At 41.4% G+C, this 16,880-nt stretch overlaps 1 protein-coding gene across 2 annotated transcripts in view; it reads left to right on the top strand.

Moving 5' to 3' along the window:
* The window catches only part of TNFRSF19 (TNF receptor superfamily member 19), a 36,466-nt gene extending 20,057 nt beyond the window's left edge, over positions 1 to 16,409 (top strand). For both annotated transcript variants that reach the window (XM_053456422.1, XM_053456421.1), the window contains exons 6-10: positions 11,750 to 11,926; positions 12,229 to 12,354; positions 13,215 to 13,302; positions 13,769 to 14,111; positions 16,122 to 16,409. In XM_053456422.1, coding sequence (XP_053312397.1) covers positions 11,750 to 11,926; positions 12,229 to 12,354; positions 13,215 to 13,302; positions 13,769 to 14,111; positions 16,122 to 16,133 — 746 coding nt within the window. In that variant the 3' untranslated portion in view covers positions 16,134 to 16,409. The remainder of the gene's footprint in view (positions 1 to 11,749; positions 11,927 to 12,228; positions 12,355 to 13,214; positions 13,303 to 13,768; positions 14,112 to 16,121) is intronic.
* The last annotated feature ends 471 nt before the right edge of the window (positions 16,410 to 16,880 follow it).

Here is a 16,880-nt window from a genome sequence, read left to right as displayed (position 1 = left end):
CCTGACTGCAATGATCATGATATAATCGTTTGAAAATGACATCTGTAAATATTACCCTTGGCTGGTCCTGTGTAATTTGAAGAAATCTTCTGATTTAACTCTAGTCTCCTTGCCCATTGCATTTACATTTTACAGGCACGGTTTAGCCCTCCTTGTTGGGCAAACTTGCCACTGTTGTCTTTTCATAATGAATAGTAGAGCGAGGAGGTTGAAAGCACAACGCTCCCTTTAGTGAATAAAGCTTTTTGTCTTTCTCCACTGGAACGATGACTTCCCACCTTATTATGTCTAACTCAGACCCCAGATGTCCAGTCGTTAGTTTTTTGTTTTTTCCTGTCATCCAGTGGCAGTACAAGTGGGTAGTAATCTTCCTCGGGACAAGTAGAATCTAAAGTGAATAAATAGTTAAAATGTACGCAGCCCCTCCTCCTTACCCATAAAACCCGGCACCTCTCCAGAGATGGCAGTTTTTTTCTTGTCCCTTTCAGGGACGGACGGTAGAATCTTCTGTTCCGGACGGACTTGCTGGTGAGGCGCACGGGTTGCTGCCTGGGGGTCCCTCTTCCTCCGATTGCTCCCCGGGTGGTGAGCAGAGAGAGGCTTTTCCTTCCGTAGCGGTTCGCGTTACGGAAGATGACTGTGATGCATCCTTTTGTATTTGGATGCGGGAGCATGCGCATTACTGTGGAACGCACGCCCGGGTGTCGTTGCGTTCCACTGAAGATCCGATCGCGCTACTGAGCATGCGCGAATCGGATCTTCCGGAGGGCGGCATTTTTGAATGCTATAAAAAGCGCTTTTTCCTGTCTGACTGCAGGGGCATTGCCAGTACAGGATTACCGTGTCACCAGCCCCCCCACACGGTTCAGAGGAGTTTAGGGTAAGATTTTTTTATCTTGGCTCTATACTTTCTCTGCCCTCGGATATAAAAAAAAAAAAAAAAAAAAATTTATATTTTTTTTTTTTAACCTCTGTTTTCTCTTATCAGATGTCTAGCCCGGTTCCTACCGACATTCCGGAGAAAGATAAAAGGCCACCAGCTCCCAGGAAAGCTACTTCTAAATCCAAGCATATGGCTTGTTCAGAGTGTGCTACTCCTCTCCCGGATGGTTGTCGTAAGAAATTGTGTAATTCATGCTCAGCGGAACAACTTGCTACTGAAAAGCAAAAAGATTTGCATTCCTTCCTGGGTTGGTTCCAGGAGAACTTGGCCCAGACCTTTGAAGCTTTTCAACTTTCTGCTGCTCATTCCCAGGAAAAAAGGAAGGAAAGTTCGCATAAGCGCAAGAGGTCCAGATCATCATCTAGATCAGACCTTTCCTCCGGTGAAATCTCTCACTCATCTCTTTCTACTTCAAGTGATAGTTCAGAAGATGAGGTTTTTTTCCCTCCTCAGGAGCTTCGTAAGTTTTTTAAGGAGGTTTCACGTCTGTTGCTAGAGGAAGATTCAGAGAAGGTTAAAGGTTTTCCGGTTCTTCCGAAATTTACAGAGCTTATGGAAAGAGAATGGAAGCACCCGGGTAAAAGAGCCTTTATTTCAAAACAGTTCAGACAACTGTTTAAACTGCAAGGGGAAGACACGTGGGATGATCCCCCTAAAGTGGACTTCCAGATTGCACAACTTTCCAAAAAGACGACCATTCCAATCGGAGGGGTGTCAGGTCTTAAAGACCCCATGGATAGAAGGGCAGAAACTTCGTGCAGGCGCATATTTCAGGCTGCTGGTTCGCAGTGCAAGGCTACGATGGCCAGCGCGGCGGTGGCTAGAGCCCAGAATATTTGGATTCACGCCTTGGGAGAATGTCTCTCCGATGACTCAGATTCTGAGATTTCCAGACTCCTTAATAGGTTGAAGCTTTCCAATAGTTTTTTGTTGGATTCATCACAAGAATCTCTTAAATTATCGGCCAGAACTATGGGATTGTCCTCAGTGGCACGAAGAGCCCTGTGGTTACGATCCTGGACAGCGGATTCAGCATCCAAGGCCTCTTTATGTGATTTACCTTTTGAGAGGAAGAAGCTGTTTGGAGCTCCGCTAGAAGACCTGATCAGACAGATGTCGGATACCAAACGAGCTCTCCCTCAAGATAGAAGGCCCAAATGGAATCGTAAATACCCTTCTCGGAATGCCAGACCGTTCCAGTCTTCCCGCTCTCTACGGAGATAGGAAATTCCAAGAACGTCCTGGTAAGCAAGAAAAGAGGAAGTTCTGACAGAGTAGGAGGAAGATTGCTATGGTTCAGAGACGCCTGGGAGCAGACCACTCAAAATTTTTGGATTCGGAAGATCATTGCGGAGGGATACAAAATCAAGTTTTTTCGACCTCCTTTGAGCCGTTTTCTCATCTCCTCCTATCCTGCGAGAAGCAAGAATGTAGCCCTGTTTTCAGCATGCCTTACGCTGCTACGGAAGGGAGTCATAGAGAAGGTCCCAGTTCGTCACAGATTCCAGGGTGTCTACTCTCGTCTCTTTCTGGTTCCAAAGCCGGACGGTTCCTTCCGTCCAGTTTTGGATCTAAAGAGGGTCAACAGTTGTATACGCTATCAACACTTCCGTATGGAGAACATCAAATCGGTCACTCAGATTCTTCAAAGAGGAGACTTTATGGTTACACTGGATTTAAAAGACGCCTATCTTCATGTGCCTATGGCCGAAGCGTCCAAAAAGTTCCTCAGGTTCTCGGTTCAAGTAAACAAGAGACTTTATCACTTTCAATTCACAGCCCTCCCATTCGGTCTTTCGTCGGCTCCAAGAGTTTTTACCAAGATCCTGTGCCCTTTGACAGCAAGCCTAAGGCTCCGGGGTGTCGCTCTCGTGCCATACTTGGACGACTGGCTCATCAAGGCCAACTCTACACAAAAACTTCTGGCAGACTTGGACACCACGGTTCATTTTCTAGAACAACATGGCTGGATCATCAACAAGGAGAAATCCAATCTCCTTCCCTCCACCAGGATTCAGTTCCTGGGGTTGATGGTGGACTCAGTTTCCCAGTGCATCTTCCTCCCGCAATCAAAGATCAGGAAGATACGACAGGAAATTTCCTTTCTTCAAAGGAATCCTACCGGCTCTGTCAGAAGGGCTATGAGTGTCCTGGGTGTTCTTACAGCGTCCATCCCTGCGGTCCATTGGGCAAAGTCTCAGCTGCGTCCCTTACAATGGCAGATCCTTTCCAACTGGTCAAGAAGGGAAGAAGACTTAGACGCAATCTTCACAATATCACGCCAAGTTCTATCTCAGCTGAACTGGTGGAAGAAATCAACCCATCTTTCCGGGGGTGTCTCATTCCAACCCCGACATTGGATAACTCTAACCACAGATGCCTCCAGAATCGGCTGGGGGGCGCATTTAGGTTGCCTCTTCAGACAGGGACTTTGGTCTCCGGAAGATTCTCATCAGTCTTCAAATTACAGGGAATTAAAGGCGGTCCTTCTGGCCCTCATGGCTTTCAGGCCCCATGTGGAGGGTCGTTTTGTAAGAATCCAGTCGGACAACGCTACGTCAGTGGCTTACATAAACAAGCAAGGAGGGACGCGATCGCAAAAGCTTCAGGTTCTGTGCTCTGTTTTAATGAAGTGGTCCCAACAACATCTGCAGGACATCTCGGCAACCCACATCAGAGGCTGCTACAATCTTATTGCAGACGACCTCAGCCGGGCAAAGTGGTCTCAGGCGGAATGGTCCCTGACCGCTCATACCTTCTCCATCTTGGTAGCACGATTCGGCCTTCCAGAGATAGACTTGATGGCTACCAGAAAAAACAGGAAAGTGCCGGTTTTTGCATCCCTCAACAGGCTGGATTATCCTCAGGTTCTGGACGGTCTTTCAATTCAGTGGAATTTCCATTTGGCCTACATATTTCCTCCGGTGGCCTTGATCCCGAGAATTCTCCAAAAGATTTGCTCAGACAGGGCCAGGGTCTTGGCCATCATTCCTTGCTGGCCAAGTCGAAGTTGGTTTGCCCTTCTCAGACAACTTACCTTGGCATCCTGGGAACTTCCGACGTCGGAGCCTTTGATGGACGACAGGGAGCTTCCTCCAGACCTCCTTCGGATGTTTCGGTTGACGGCCTGGCTTTTGCAAGGATGATTCTGCGGAACCAAGGTGTTGACGGTGACCTTTCTGATCTCCTGTTGAATTCTGTCAGACGCTCTACATCCAGGATCTATTTTCGTGTTTGGAAAAAATTTCTTCTGTGGTGCTCTGCTCGAGGTTTGTCGGTCTTCCCTCAGAATGTCAGCTCTATTCTGCAGTTCTTGCAAGATGGTTTGGATTCAGGTCTCAGCGTTTCTACCTTAAAGGGTCAGGTCTCGGCACTTAACCATTTTTTTCTTTCAGACTTGGCCTCTCACCTTCTGGTGAGACGTTTCTTTAAAGCCGCAACTATTCGGCGTCCCCCGTCAAGGTCTCCTTTTCCTACCTGGGATCTTACTCTCGTCCTGCAGGCTCTTTGTTCGGCTCCTTTCGAACCATTGGAGGAAGTTTCATTGAAGATCCTGTCCCTCAAGACGATATTTTTGGTGGCAATTACTTCAGCCAAGAGAGTGGGGGAACTTCAAGCCCTCTCGTCTTCGGCGGATTTCACTGTTTTCCATCAGGACAAGGTTGTGTTGCATTTAAAACCCTCGTTTCTTCCGAAAGTCATCTCCAGGGCGAGTATCAATCAACCATTGGTTCTTCCCTCGTTTTTTCCGTCTCCTTCCTCCCCGGACGAATGTAAATGGCATTCCTTGGATGTTAAAAGGGCTTTGGACATTTATCTCAAGCGTACTTCATCCTTCCGTACCACCGACCACCTTTTTGTCAATTATTTTGGTCATTCGGCTGGTAAGGCGGCTTCAAAGGCTACCATTTCCCGATGGCTTGTTGACACCATTCGTATGGCCTACCAGGCCAATGGCGAGTTGCTTAGATGTCCCGTCAAGGCTCACTCCACTAGAGCCATGTCTGCTTCTTGGGCAGAAAAGGCTTCGGCTTCTCCTGAAGAGATCTGCAAGGCGGCTTCCTGGTCCTCGTTTAATACATTTATACAACATTACCGGCTAGACGTCTTTTCCTCCTCTGCGGCGGATTTCGGGCGCAAGGTGCTTCGAGCTGTTGTCTCCTAGGCATTTTTCCCCCCCTTCTCCGGGATCTTGTTACATCCCACTTGTACTGCCACTGGATGACAGGAAAAACGGAAATTTTTTACTCACCGTAAATTCCTTTTTCCTTAGTCCAGTGGCAGTACGGATTTCCCTCCCTTCCTTGATAATAAACTTTATTTTTTGCATCCATTTCTGTGTTTCTTGTTACTAACTGCCATCTCTGGAGAGGTGCCGGGTTTTATGGGTAAGGAGGAGGGGCTGCGTACATTTTAACTATTTATTCACTTTAGATTCTACTTGTCCCGAGGAAGATTACTACCCACTTGTACTGCCACTGGACTAAGGAAAAAGGAATTTACGGTGAGTAAAAAATTTCCGTTTTTTTACGACCCTGGCAATATTTCCAATGGATATTGAATCCAGTAAACATTGTCATGTCCTTGTCCTCCTCTCTGCTCCATCCCTTTATTAGCTTTCTGGTAAAGACTTGAAAGATAAATTGCAAGACAAAGCTTTTCTCGCGTTCAGAGGCCTTTTATAGCACAAAAATAATATTTAATTGTCAAACAAACCTAACATTTTCAATAAATGTGCTGGCACATATATTTACATTTTTTATACTTTTAGAAATTTGTTTGTGCTGATGCTTTCCTAGTTTATCCTTCTTTTAGTGAAGTACATTAAAATTGGGGATTATCTATCAGCTATTAACAGCGTAGAGGTAGTCTAAACATTTGAGCATCACTGCGCTGTTGCTTTGATTGTTGTTGTTTTGGTTAAGACAGCCTTTTAATGGCGGGGTGAGGAGAAGGGAGAGAACTTCAGTTACTACTTAAACCACCTCTTTTCCATAGATCTCCGCTTCCCAGGTCCAAATGGTTAGGAGCTTGTCTTATTCTCCTTCTTGGTAGAGATTACCAAAACTGGACCAAGCTTTAGAGTTGGCTGCTAGAAAGGCATGATGATGATCACTCCCAACAATGAACTCTGGAATCTCCAAATGACTTCTACACATTTAACACTACACTTCTAACATTATACAGCTGGTCAGCTCGTAACCAGTAATTGTCATACCGCGCACCCCTTCTTCCAATGGTTTTGTATTTCAGTGAAATGAAGCATATGGCAAATTAACTATGTGCTGCATTTCTATCCTACACTAACTGTATTATACGCCAAGTTTCTGCGTTCAAAAACATACCATGTGCGATTCTGTTAATGTTATCTAAGACAGGAACCTGGCTTAACACTTTTAGCGTTTAAAGTTTTGTTTTTTTTCTTTATTTTCGCTGGCTCTGTGTATACGAAAGCCACGTTTTCTCTGTAGAAGTTTTCTGATCATTGTTAAAGATTTTTTTTTTTTTTTTCTTTACTAAATTCTAATACACCGCAGGAGCAGTCGTGCATCGGACGCATCAGGGCAGCCTGAAACTGCTTGCATGTGTCGCAGCATTTTGGTATTTGTTCAGTATCTGAGGTTTGGGGAATCACATTTCATTTTATGTCTGATCTCCTCTTGGGCTCTAAAACAATCGGTGTATTCTCCTTCGAAAGAATGAGCTTTTAAAGAGCTTCTTTGTGCTTCTGTGACTCCTTCAGCTGTGTGTATTTATCCAATTACAAAAGCCATAAATGTAATGTCAAGCCAAACAATGCGTGTGCCAAGCATTCATAACTTGGGGAATAGGTAGGAGGGAGGAGATTTACTGGCACATACTTCAGCTCAGCATCTTAATGTGTTAGTGGACTTTTATGAGGATAAGCTAATGGGGATATGTAGAAAACAATAATGTCCTGTTTAAGGAAACAGGCCCTTGCGTGTGCCTATTAAAGTGCCGTCCAGGTGTCTGGATATCTGTGTCCAATGTTATAAATGGTGAAGGACCTCAATGATGGGGAAGACCTTCTGCTGGGATACCAGAGGATGGGTTTCTCACAAAGCATCTGGGAACTCTCTGGGTGAAGTGATGCTTTCCCCGGGTCACCATCGCATTTTCTCCGGACAGTGGAGAGGCGTTTGGCCATGCCTGCTCTTCTACCCTCAGCTAATTTAGGGCTAGCCCCACCCCTTACACGGCAAGCCCCACCTCTCTGTGTGTAGCCCTGCCCTTTACATAGTTGGGGAGTTCCCAGGTATGCTTCCCAATAGCAGCAGCTTAACCAGATTTTGTTATCTAATTTACCATTAGGCACAAATTCTACACGGAACTGTAATCATTAAATTCATTATATGGGGTATCAAAAAAGGGGGCTCCAGGCAGACCTCCAGATCTCCCCAATATGCCCAGTTCAGCTGGCTGATCCCCCGCATGCTAATGAACAATCCTAGACACCCAAGGATTATAGTTATAGGGCCAGTTATCATGTTTTTTGATCCCTAAAACATTGAAATATTTAATGTAAGCTTGTAAGAGCAGACACCCCTTCTCATTCTGAACCTCTGTCTCAATGTGTGTTTAAATCGAATATTTTTGTAATTTTTTTATTCTCTGTTGTAGTAGCGCTATAGAACCTTATGGCGCTCTGTAAATAAAATATAGTGCCAAATAAAATAGAAAATAAAATGGATATTTATGTCTATGATATTGAGACGTGGTAACACCATGAGCTTTTAATGGGACAGATTAAAATCCGATGGCCGATTACAGGCTGGAAAGTAATGTTACTGTCACCTTTACAGCGTTTTTAAAAATGCTATTTACTGGATTTTTTTTTTTTGCTTTTCTTGTTGATGTAGACCGTCCTTTGTAATTTTTTTTTATAAGGCTGCAGTTACAGGGATCAGAGCATTGGAAGAATGTTTTGGAGTCTGAACAGAGCAGTCTGAATCTCTGCCCTCTGATTGCTATCTTTGTTCTGACTCCCAGCTGGCAGCCTCCTTGGATAATCCTTGTGGAAACTCACATTTTTCAAACACAAAAGCCATTTGGGTTCTTCTCCTACTGCACAGATGTTGTGGTAAGGATTTGAAACCAGCCCTAAAACGTTATTTTCTATTTTCATAAAAATGCTTGGAGCTTTATTATTGTATATATATATATGTATATGTATATGTATATGTATATATATATATATATATATATATATATATATATATATATATATATATATATATAAATTGGTATAACTACAATAATATCTAATTATTAATTTCTTTGTATGCACGTGTCAATGACTACCATACCATGTCTTCTATTCAAATTTATAAAAAAAATGTGTGTGATATCACACACACACACACACACACACACACACACACACATATATACACTTTAGAAGCTTGCAATTGTGTATAGTATCCGTTTTCACATATATACACTAAATCAGTGTGTGTATGTGTATATGTATGTATATGTGTGTGTGTGTGTGTATATATATATATATATATATATATATATATATATATATATATATATATATATATATATAATTTTATGTATGTATATACAGCATTACTTTGTGCAACATATTTATGGAAAGAGTGAAAGAGTTAAAATGTGCGCAAGATTCAAAGTACAAGGTTAAAAATGTCTAAGAATAAAACTTGACAAACTTTATCTTATATTCATCAAGAACAATGGTTTTTGCTAAAATATGATCTGTTTATCCAGAATCAATATTTGTTGAATCTAAGCTTTTATCTCGAATCTAAATATTTTCATTACGGTTGATCCTATTTTGACCTTTTTATTAATCAATAATCTAAGACCAACAATGTGTTATCTTTAGGTATTGTGTATCGCGTTCTGGTTAAGCTAATAATTCTGCAGCGTATGTCTGATCATGTCGTATCATGCATGGCCTGTGGTTTCTATTTAGAATGGAAAGGGCACTGTGATTGTGTAAAGGAATCGTTTCGCTCATAACCGGGACCTGCATGTAACATAGTAAGAACCACTTTGATTCACTAAAAATAACACATCTATCAGGCCTTTGTGTTCTAACGATTAACCGCGGCTATTTTAGCAATTCATCTTAACCTATATGCTGTGGGCATAACATACATATGCTGTTTAGGGGAAAATAGTGCACCCGTCGCTTTTTCCTCAAATCTTATGTATGACGGTCATATGCTCCGAAATAAACGTGTATCATTGTGTCCAGGTTTAAATAAGTGTGTTTAAAAACGTACTTTATGTGTATTGTGGGCGCAGTCATTTTAACTTTGTTTTCAGGCTATGCAAGATTATCCCTCCTAATGAAAGGAACACGCCAGCCATCATGTGAACTCTAATGCGTGCGATGGCTGCGTGGCCCTTTTTCCGTAGAATCCCCCCATATGCATTTGCTGCTTTCCCCCACCCCAGCCGCTCTCCATGCAGGAGATGTGTTCAGCACGTGATAATCTCGCCTCCAGTAAGCTCGGCGCTGGTTCGGGGAACGGGTGCTTCCCCGAGTGTATGTGATGGCCATACTATACGCCGCTTATGAAATATCAGCGTGTTAAAGGACTACGTATTCACTTTAATTCTGTACACCACTGTGTTGCCCAATTGCCAGGGAGCCGTGGGCATTTTGTGTAACACAGATTGGAGCGGTATGCCACGATTTGTGTCCCGTGGTACCCTTCCGGTACAGGAATAATGATCTGGAAATATCATGGAGTGGATTTGTCTCTTCAGATCAGTGTTAGTCTTGAGTTCGACATTCTTCCCAGGGTGCAAGCATTTATTATTTATTATACCTTTTTAGCATTGTTCTTGCTTTATTTTTGTTACCATTTTATAATTCAAAGATTACAGATAATAAACAAATTTTGGTGTTTTTCATATGCAATTTTGAATTTATTAAACAAACCTAAGCTTTTAGCGTTGCTTAGGCCCACATGTCACTGGCCATAAAAATCTATACTTTTGACGTTCAAAGCTATTTTTTGACCTACCGAGATTTTCTTCAAACGTAGTATAGGTTGTCGTGACTGATGGCGGCGTTAAGTTAGTAATGTGCACAAACTATATTAAGTTACCGCCAAACCGTTTCAAGTGTGGAAATTGAATAATATACTATATATACATGGTGCATGTGTTTTGTGTTTGGCTTTTTGCTGCTGCTATTAATCAAAAGCTTTGCTACTATGAAGTTGTATGTTTTCTACTAAAGAAACATTATTATACTGTGTTTGTTTTTGTAATATATATATATATATATATATATATATATATATATATATAATTATTACAAAAAAATATATAAACGATCAACTATTCAACTACTTTTTAAGTACTTTCATATGCATTCGTCAATGTCTAAAATAAATAAAATTACTTCGCTTTAGGAAAAGCTGAAGCTTTAGCGCTGCAGTGCAACAACTCTCTGTGGTCCCGTTTCTGCACTGCTGATTGGCTGCTGGAAGCGGCCATTTAACAGCAGGAAGGAATTTTCTCGGAACCCTTGTTGAGCCTGTGATGGACATGACTGGCCAAAGAGCTGGGGAAAAGGCAAACATGGAGGTGTTTTGCAGAGTCCCTCCATCCGTTTGCAAGTGGGGGAGGACAACACGATTGTTTAAAGGGGCCACTCGGCTACCAAATCCATTAAAGCGCTTGTGATGGCTGGAGTGTATTTGCCTAGAATGTGATTGCAGAGTTTTATTTGGAAAGAACTGTATGCCTGTCAGTAGAGTTTGTAACCCCATTTGAATTTCATTTCCTAATTCTGTGAAGTTCTTCATAAGAGAGATGAAGCGAGGCGCTGGATTATAACCCAAACTAAACAAATATCGAAAGTATCCGTGTGGAACAGCCGACAGGAATGCCTGATAAATGGCCTCCCCTAAAGAAACACGCTATTTCACATCAGCCAACCGGTTTTCAAGTGATTGCTTCTGGCTTTGATGCTCGTGACCGTGATCAAAGCTCATTTATTTTATTGCATACCTTTAAAACCCATCTTTCAGTGCACAATAACAGCATGTTGGACTGCAAATTAATTTGTCACGGCTCACTTGGCTATTTAAAAACCGGCTCCGTTAAAGTATGTAGTGTTAGGAAGGAGAATGTGCTTACTTGGTAGTGGATTTGTGAGCGCGGTGTTTGGTTTCCACGGTGGTGCGCCGCTTATTTTTATAGTTCGATTTCAGAGCACGCTTTGGAAACTGTGGTTTTCCCGTGAACCCTGGATTTTGGCCACATCTGAAAATATGTATTTGATTGCAGATCCGAAGCGATTGTGTTGTCTCAGCAAAGCTGCTTATTACGTGGTAGATAAAAACGTCAAATGGCGCTGGGAAGTAAATGCTGCTGCAACCGCGATTGTTAAATACTGGATTTGAGATTTTAAAAAAAAAAGTGTCTAATTTTAATTCCTTTCTTTCACAAAGAAATGTGGCTTTCTAAAGCATTTTTTCCCCCAACTTCTGCTTCTTTAGGCATGTATGTTACATTTTGTATTGAAAAAAGATGCCAAGTTACATCTGTTGTATTTAAAAAATCAGCTAATTATAAAAAATATTGAGTACATGTTGCGATGGGTGTCATTTTATTTAAGATTGATATCTGTATGTGGTTGAGACGTGATCTCCTCTATTTTTGTAAGTTTTAATTGGCTGCACTGATTTTGAACGCGCAGGTACAGAGTTTGGCCATCTAATGCAGTAGTGAAAATAACCAGCCTGTTTTGGTAACACAGATGGAGTGAAAGTTACAAAGTTTGTTTTTCTACAGGTAATATAAACTTTGAGAGGACCCCAATCGTCGACAAGATCACCACAACAGCATCGAGCCCCCGGGACACGGCCCTGGCTGCGGTGATATGTAGTGCTTTGGCCACGGTCCTCCTAGCCCTGCTGATCCTGTCTGTCATTTATTGTAAAAGACAATTTGTGGAAAAGAAGCCAGGCTGTAAGTATTATACTCGATAATGTGTTTTTATGCATTTCCAGCAGCCTGCCACATATGTGCTAGCAAAACATCAGCGTTCAATTGGCATACGTGGGCTTGGCTGCTGCTAATACCACTCATTTCAAAGGGAGCTCAGCTCCTGTTGATTGGAATGGGATTCTACTGAGGGTGGAAGCATATTCAGGAATGCATCCTGCTTCCAGCAGAGACGGCTGGAGGAGGACTTAAATGCACTGAAACTCAATGAACATGAAGAATAAACTCGTAACACGGAAATATACTTTCTATGACGCTTTATATAGGGTCAAACAGATCACAGGAGCTCCAGTACACTGGATCAGAGCTGTCGTGCTTTGACGGAGCGCAATTTAATGAACACAGGCACAGGATGTGCTGCCGGTGCAAGCAAGATCAGTCGCAGACGTGCGGTAAGATGTTTTTGTTTATTGTATTATTTATTTGCACGCTTACTTGTATAGCTTGTTTTACTTACAATGTAGACTGTGTGGCTGATTACACATTAGAAAGTTAGCATGATGTTCTAATGTGGACCAATGCATACAATCATCTGATCCTCTCCCTGCCTTATACTTATGGCCAAGCAGAATAAGTCAGAAATATCAAAAGTTAAATATAAATTATATATGTGCCTATGCTAACGTTATTTTTTTGTGTGTTTGGAGTTTGGTGGGATTCAGAATTCTGAGTTTGCTGAGATTAATGAGGATAGTTTAGTTAACGGGTGGAATTTTGACTTGGTTTTGGCGTCCTCTTCATGTGAGGTATAGCTGTATTCCAGCAATTGCACAAACCCTTTGTAGGAAATTGACTGCGTTATTGCAAGCTATGCAGGATGGAAATCACGTGCGTAAGATGTGGCTTCCAAACTAGGAAAAGTACATTAATATATTTTGGAGCAATTTTTATCTTCTGATGGCTTCCGCTGGTTCCAGATTAATTGATGTGTTACATGTGTTATCACGAAGCTTGGCTATTGTCTGTGTTACGGTGCATATGATTATAGTTTGTCTCTTTACACAAAGTAAAAATTCACGTTGTTACATTATAATCAGCAAAACTGAATTAAAGCCCCTGACACCACAGACTGATGACGTGTTTTTTAGTTATAATAAGAATAAGCGTATTTAGTGCAATGCTTAATAAATAGAAAATGTGCATAGACTGAGAAGAGTTTGCTTCGGAGTCTTCGGTTGTTGAAGCCGATATGATGTTTTACTGAATGGTGCTATAGAAATAAAAGTTATTAATAATAATGTTTGCACCTTAGGCCCTGTACACTTGATACCATCCTTGTGTTGTGAAGACAGCGTGGATCATGGCTGCATGTTCCGCTCCCACGGCACTTTATATGAGAGGTATTTTTAAACCTTTGCGAAGTTTTGATGGACATAGGTTTGTGTAAAATGTAAATATTATATATAGGCTGGGGATCCCTATGCAACGTTTTAGACCAATATGGATTACAAATAAATGGACATATGGCAGAATACTTGTATATAAGGGTGGCTTGATGATTTGGGGGGGGGTAGCATAATTCATGTAATGTGATTAATAAGGCTGGATCCTTTCCATGTCCCATTTATGGGTATTCTAGTTTAATTCCTTTCTGTAATTCTGTTTTGTAATGGACTGGTACACAAATGGCAATACTGGGCTTGCTCTAAAGGTTGCCGGTGCTCCCTTCGATTTACATGAGGAGTGGGATCCGAGAGGCAGTGAATGTATAATACAGCCTTGTTCATTTGGTGTAACAATTCTTTGTTTTTTTCATTAAGCCATTCCTTTGCCACATCTTTTCAATTTTATTTTTTCTTTCCCCAGGAATGTAGATTCTGTATCAGGAATGATTCCAACATTTCTTGGATCAACTTCACACCCGGCCTGCGGAGATCCCGCAGAAACCCGGCCTTTAATGCAGAGATCTGGCAGAGATAGCAGCTCCGTCTGTGAGCCGTATCTGGGGCCTACGCTAGGAGATACAGAGACCCAGGAGCCAAGCGTTTTGCACGTGTCGAGCGACCACGATGTGAGCGGGGAGACCTATGAGCAACCGTCTCTGAGTTTGGAGTCTTCTACAAACCTGGAATCATTACTGCTGGCGGCCGGACATCCATCTGACGGGAAGCAGTCAAGGGAACAGGGAGACACCGAAGATGATAAACAGGTGATGCGACTTAATCCATTACACATAATCTCTCCAAATGAATCAACTTCTTTGGTCTTTTCTCAAAGGATGCTGTATTATTGAGAATAAATGGTAACATCAGTTATGGAACAAGATGGGGAAAGCTCATCATTTTTAACTTTTTAGAAATTTTAATATTTGAATATCTTTAAAGAGATTGATGAACCATCTGAGATGATAAACAGATTATTAAAAAGCAGACCTGGCTTTCTCTTATTCTACCTTGCTGGCACTCAGAGGGTCAACGCATGTGCAGTCTTGCAGGTTAATGCTGCTGATGTGAAACACATGTATGAGAACATTAGGAGTCGACTAATCACAATACATTTTTTTTGTAATTTTATTAAATTACCTTTACTGAATGTATTTAGTTTTAAGAACAGCGAGCTTCATCCATTTCATCTCCCACAGATGAAACCAGAAGCAATGGCTGGATCGTGTTTCCTCTTAACCCGCTATCCTCTAATCCCACTTGACATCGGCTCATATAAATCAGTTTGGTTCTTTCGAGAGGTTCTCTTTTTAAAAACCCCACAGACTTCTGTGTCTGCTCTTAATCTACCCAATTCTGGTCTAAACACGCTCCAAGTAGATCATCTTTCTTCTTATTTTCCCTTCTCTCCAGTTAATCTCTTTGTGTTATTTTTAATATGTTCTACAGTTCCAGATTCTTCCATATTTCTTCTTGATCTCGAAAGTACTGATTGATGCCTCCTGTTAATGGCCGATTACGTTGTCGCAGCTACAAACGCAGCCAATTATAACACGTTCTGTATTTGGAATTCAGTGGGCACTTCGCATACAATATGTCTGCGGTTGTTTTATATTTTTAGTTTATTCAATCCTTGTGATACGTGCTGCACTGGTTAAGTAGGAATGTTTATCAGGTGATAAACAGTTTTACTGGAAATAACTCCCATTTTGTTTAAACTGAGCCCCAGAGCAAAGATGTGAAGCTTTACAAAACTATTTGCTCCGAGCCTCAGTTACGTTTTTGATCTAAATTCCTAGCCTTAGGTGTCCCCCCGACTACTACTGAGTGGCTTGAGAATTTGGCCGGAATACTTCTGTGGAGTTAAGTGTTGCTCAGTCACGCAAACTGCATGCTTTGAGAGGATCAATACACTACTGGTCAAAAGTTTGAGGTCACTAAGCTGTCTTTATTGACAACAAGGACATTTGTAGCTGTAACACGGTTCCAAAAGGGTTTTCTAATGATCAATTGGCCTCTTACACTTGGATTAGCGAACACAATGTGCCATTGGAACACAGGAGTGATAAAGGGCTTCTGTCCGCCTATGAAGATATTCCATTAAAAATTAGCTATTTCCAGCTACAATACGACATTTATAACATTAACAAACTATGGAACCGCAGTAAATGCAAACACAGTCCATTTGGAAGCTTTTTGTAGCTTTATATCTTACAAGAAGATAAATATTAGGTACATTTTCATTTGAATGTTTGCTAGCTGTCTGGGTAGCACTCTATCTACATTGAAATGTATATAACATAAAAGGATACTATGGCATTTATGATGGCAGGTGACCTATAAAGATAATAGGATGTAATTCAGTTATAATGAACTAATTGGTAAAACACTCTTGCTATGTTTGAATAAATACATTTGGGGAAAATTCACAAAAATCTACGGCACACTAATACATACTTTATATAATTAAATGGAGGGTTGTTGGGAGAGTTTGCAGGAGAGTGTTTCAGAGCCTTGATTTTATTATACATTATGAGTTTCTGCTGTATAGTATATAATGAATCCTTCCGATTTCTTCATTCTCTACCTTATACGTTATACAGCGCCACCTCAGCCTCTCTTGCAGGAGAGACTAGCCAGTGTTGGCCCTTCATAATGAATAGTGAAGTGAGAGAGTGGAAACCACAATTCTTCTTCCAACACACCCTTTAGTGAATAAACCCCATAGCTGCATGTATCTGATAACGAACGCTAACAGTGTCTCCTTTAACTTTTAGGAAGCAGAATAACTTACACGCTGCAGCTCTGAAAGTCCCCTGCCTTTCTCATCCTGAACTGTTCCATACATGACGCCGGCACGGGTCTGTGTATATTCAGGTGACTTGACGAGTTTGGAATATCATCGTCGTCGTCATCATCATCGTCGTCACATAAATGGAACAGTCAAGGCAGCATCTGAGCTTCTAAAAACAGGAGCTCTCCGAACACGTTATATTCTGAATATAACTGACCTACAGTTACACATTGAATGCCAACATGTGGGTCTCTGGATGTTTGGTATATAAAATCCAGACAGATTGTTTTTTGCCAAAACCGTCTAGAGCGCGTCACGATGTTTCTAATGGACATACTGGTTTAATTTGTACTGAAAATATTTATGTGAAGACCTTCAGCACGTACGATGAAATGTATTGTACAGTAGACCTAGTGTTTGTCTATTTTAGCTATAACTTACTAAATTCTAGTGTTGAAAACCTAAAATGTTGCTTAATAAAACTTCTGCGAAGTTTGCCTTTGTATAGAATAGTACAAGAAGTGTACGATCGAGCCTCTTCAGTGTAACCAGTAACGTTAGTGTTATTAGTTTGTGTATGCAGAATAGATTTGCGTAATGTGTGACACTTGTCATACTGCTGTCATAATGCACTTCTAGAAATGTTGAAGTTATGCGAGACGGTAAACTTGTTGAAACATTTGGTCGAAGCAGTTGTCCCTCTGGAAATGAAGCTCCATTATATATGTTGGGGGGGGTAGGA

The sequence above is a fragment of the Spea bombifrons genome, chromosome 2, assembly GCF_027358695.1.
Source record: "Spea bombifrons isolate aSpeBom1 chromosome 2, aSpeBom1.2.pri, whole genome shotgun sequence".
Taxonomy (NCBI): Eukaryota; Metazoa; Chordata; class Amphibia; order Anura; family Pelobatidae; genus Spea; species Spea bombifrons.
Note: the sequence above shows the minus strand (reverse complement) of the source record. Positions and strands in the feature narration are given on the sequence as shown.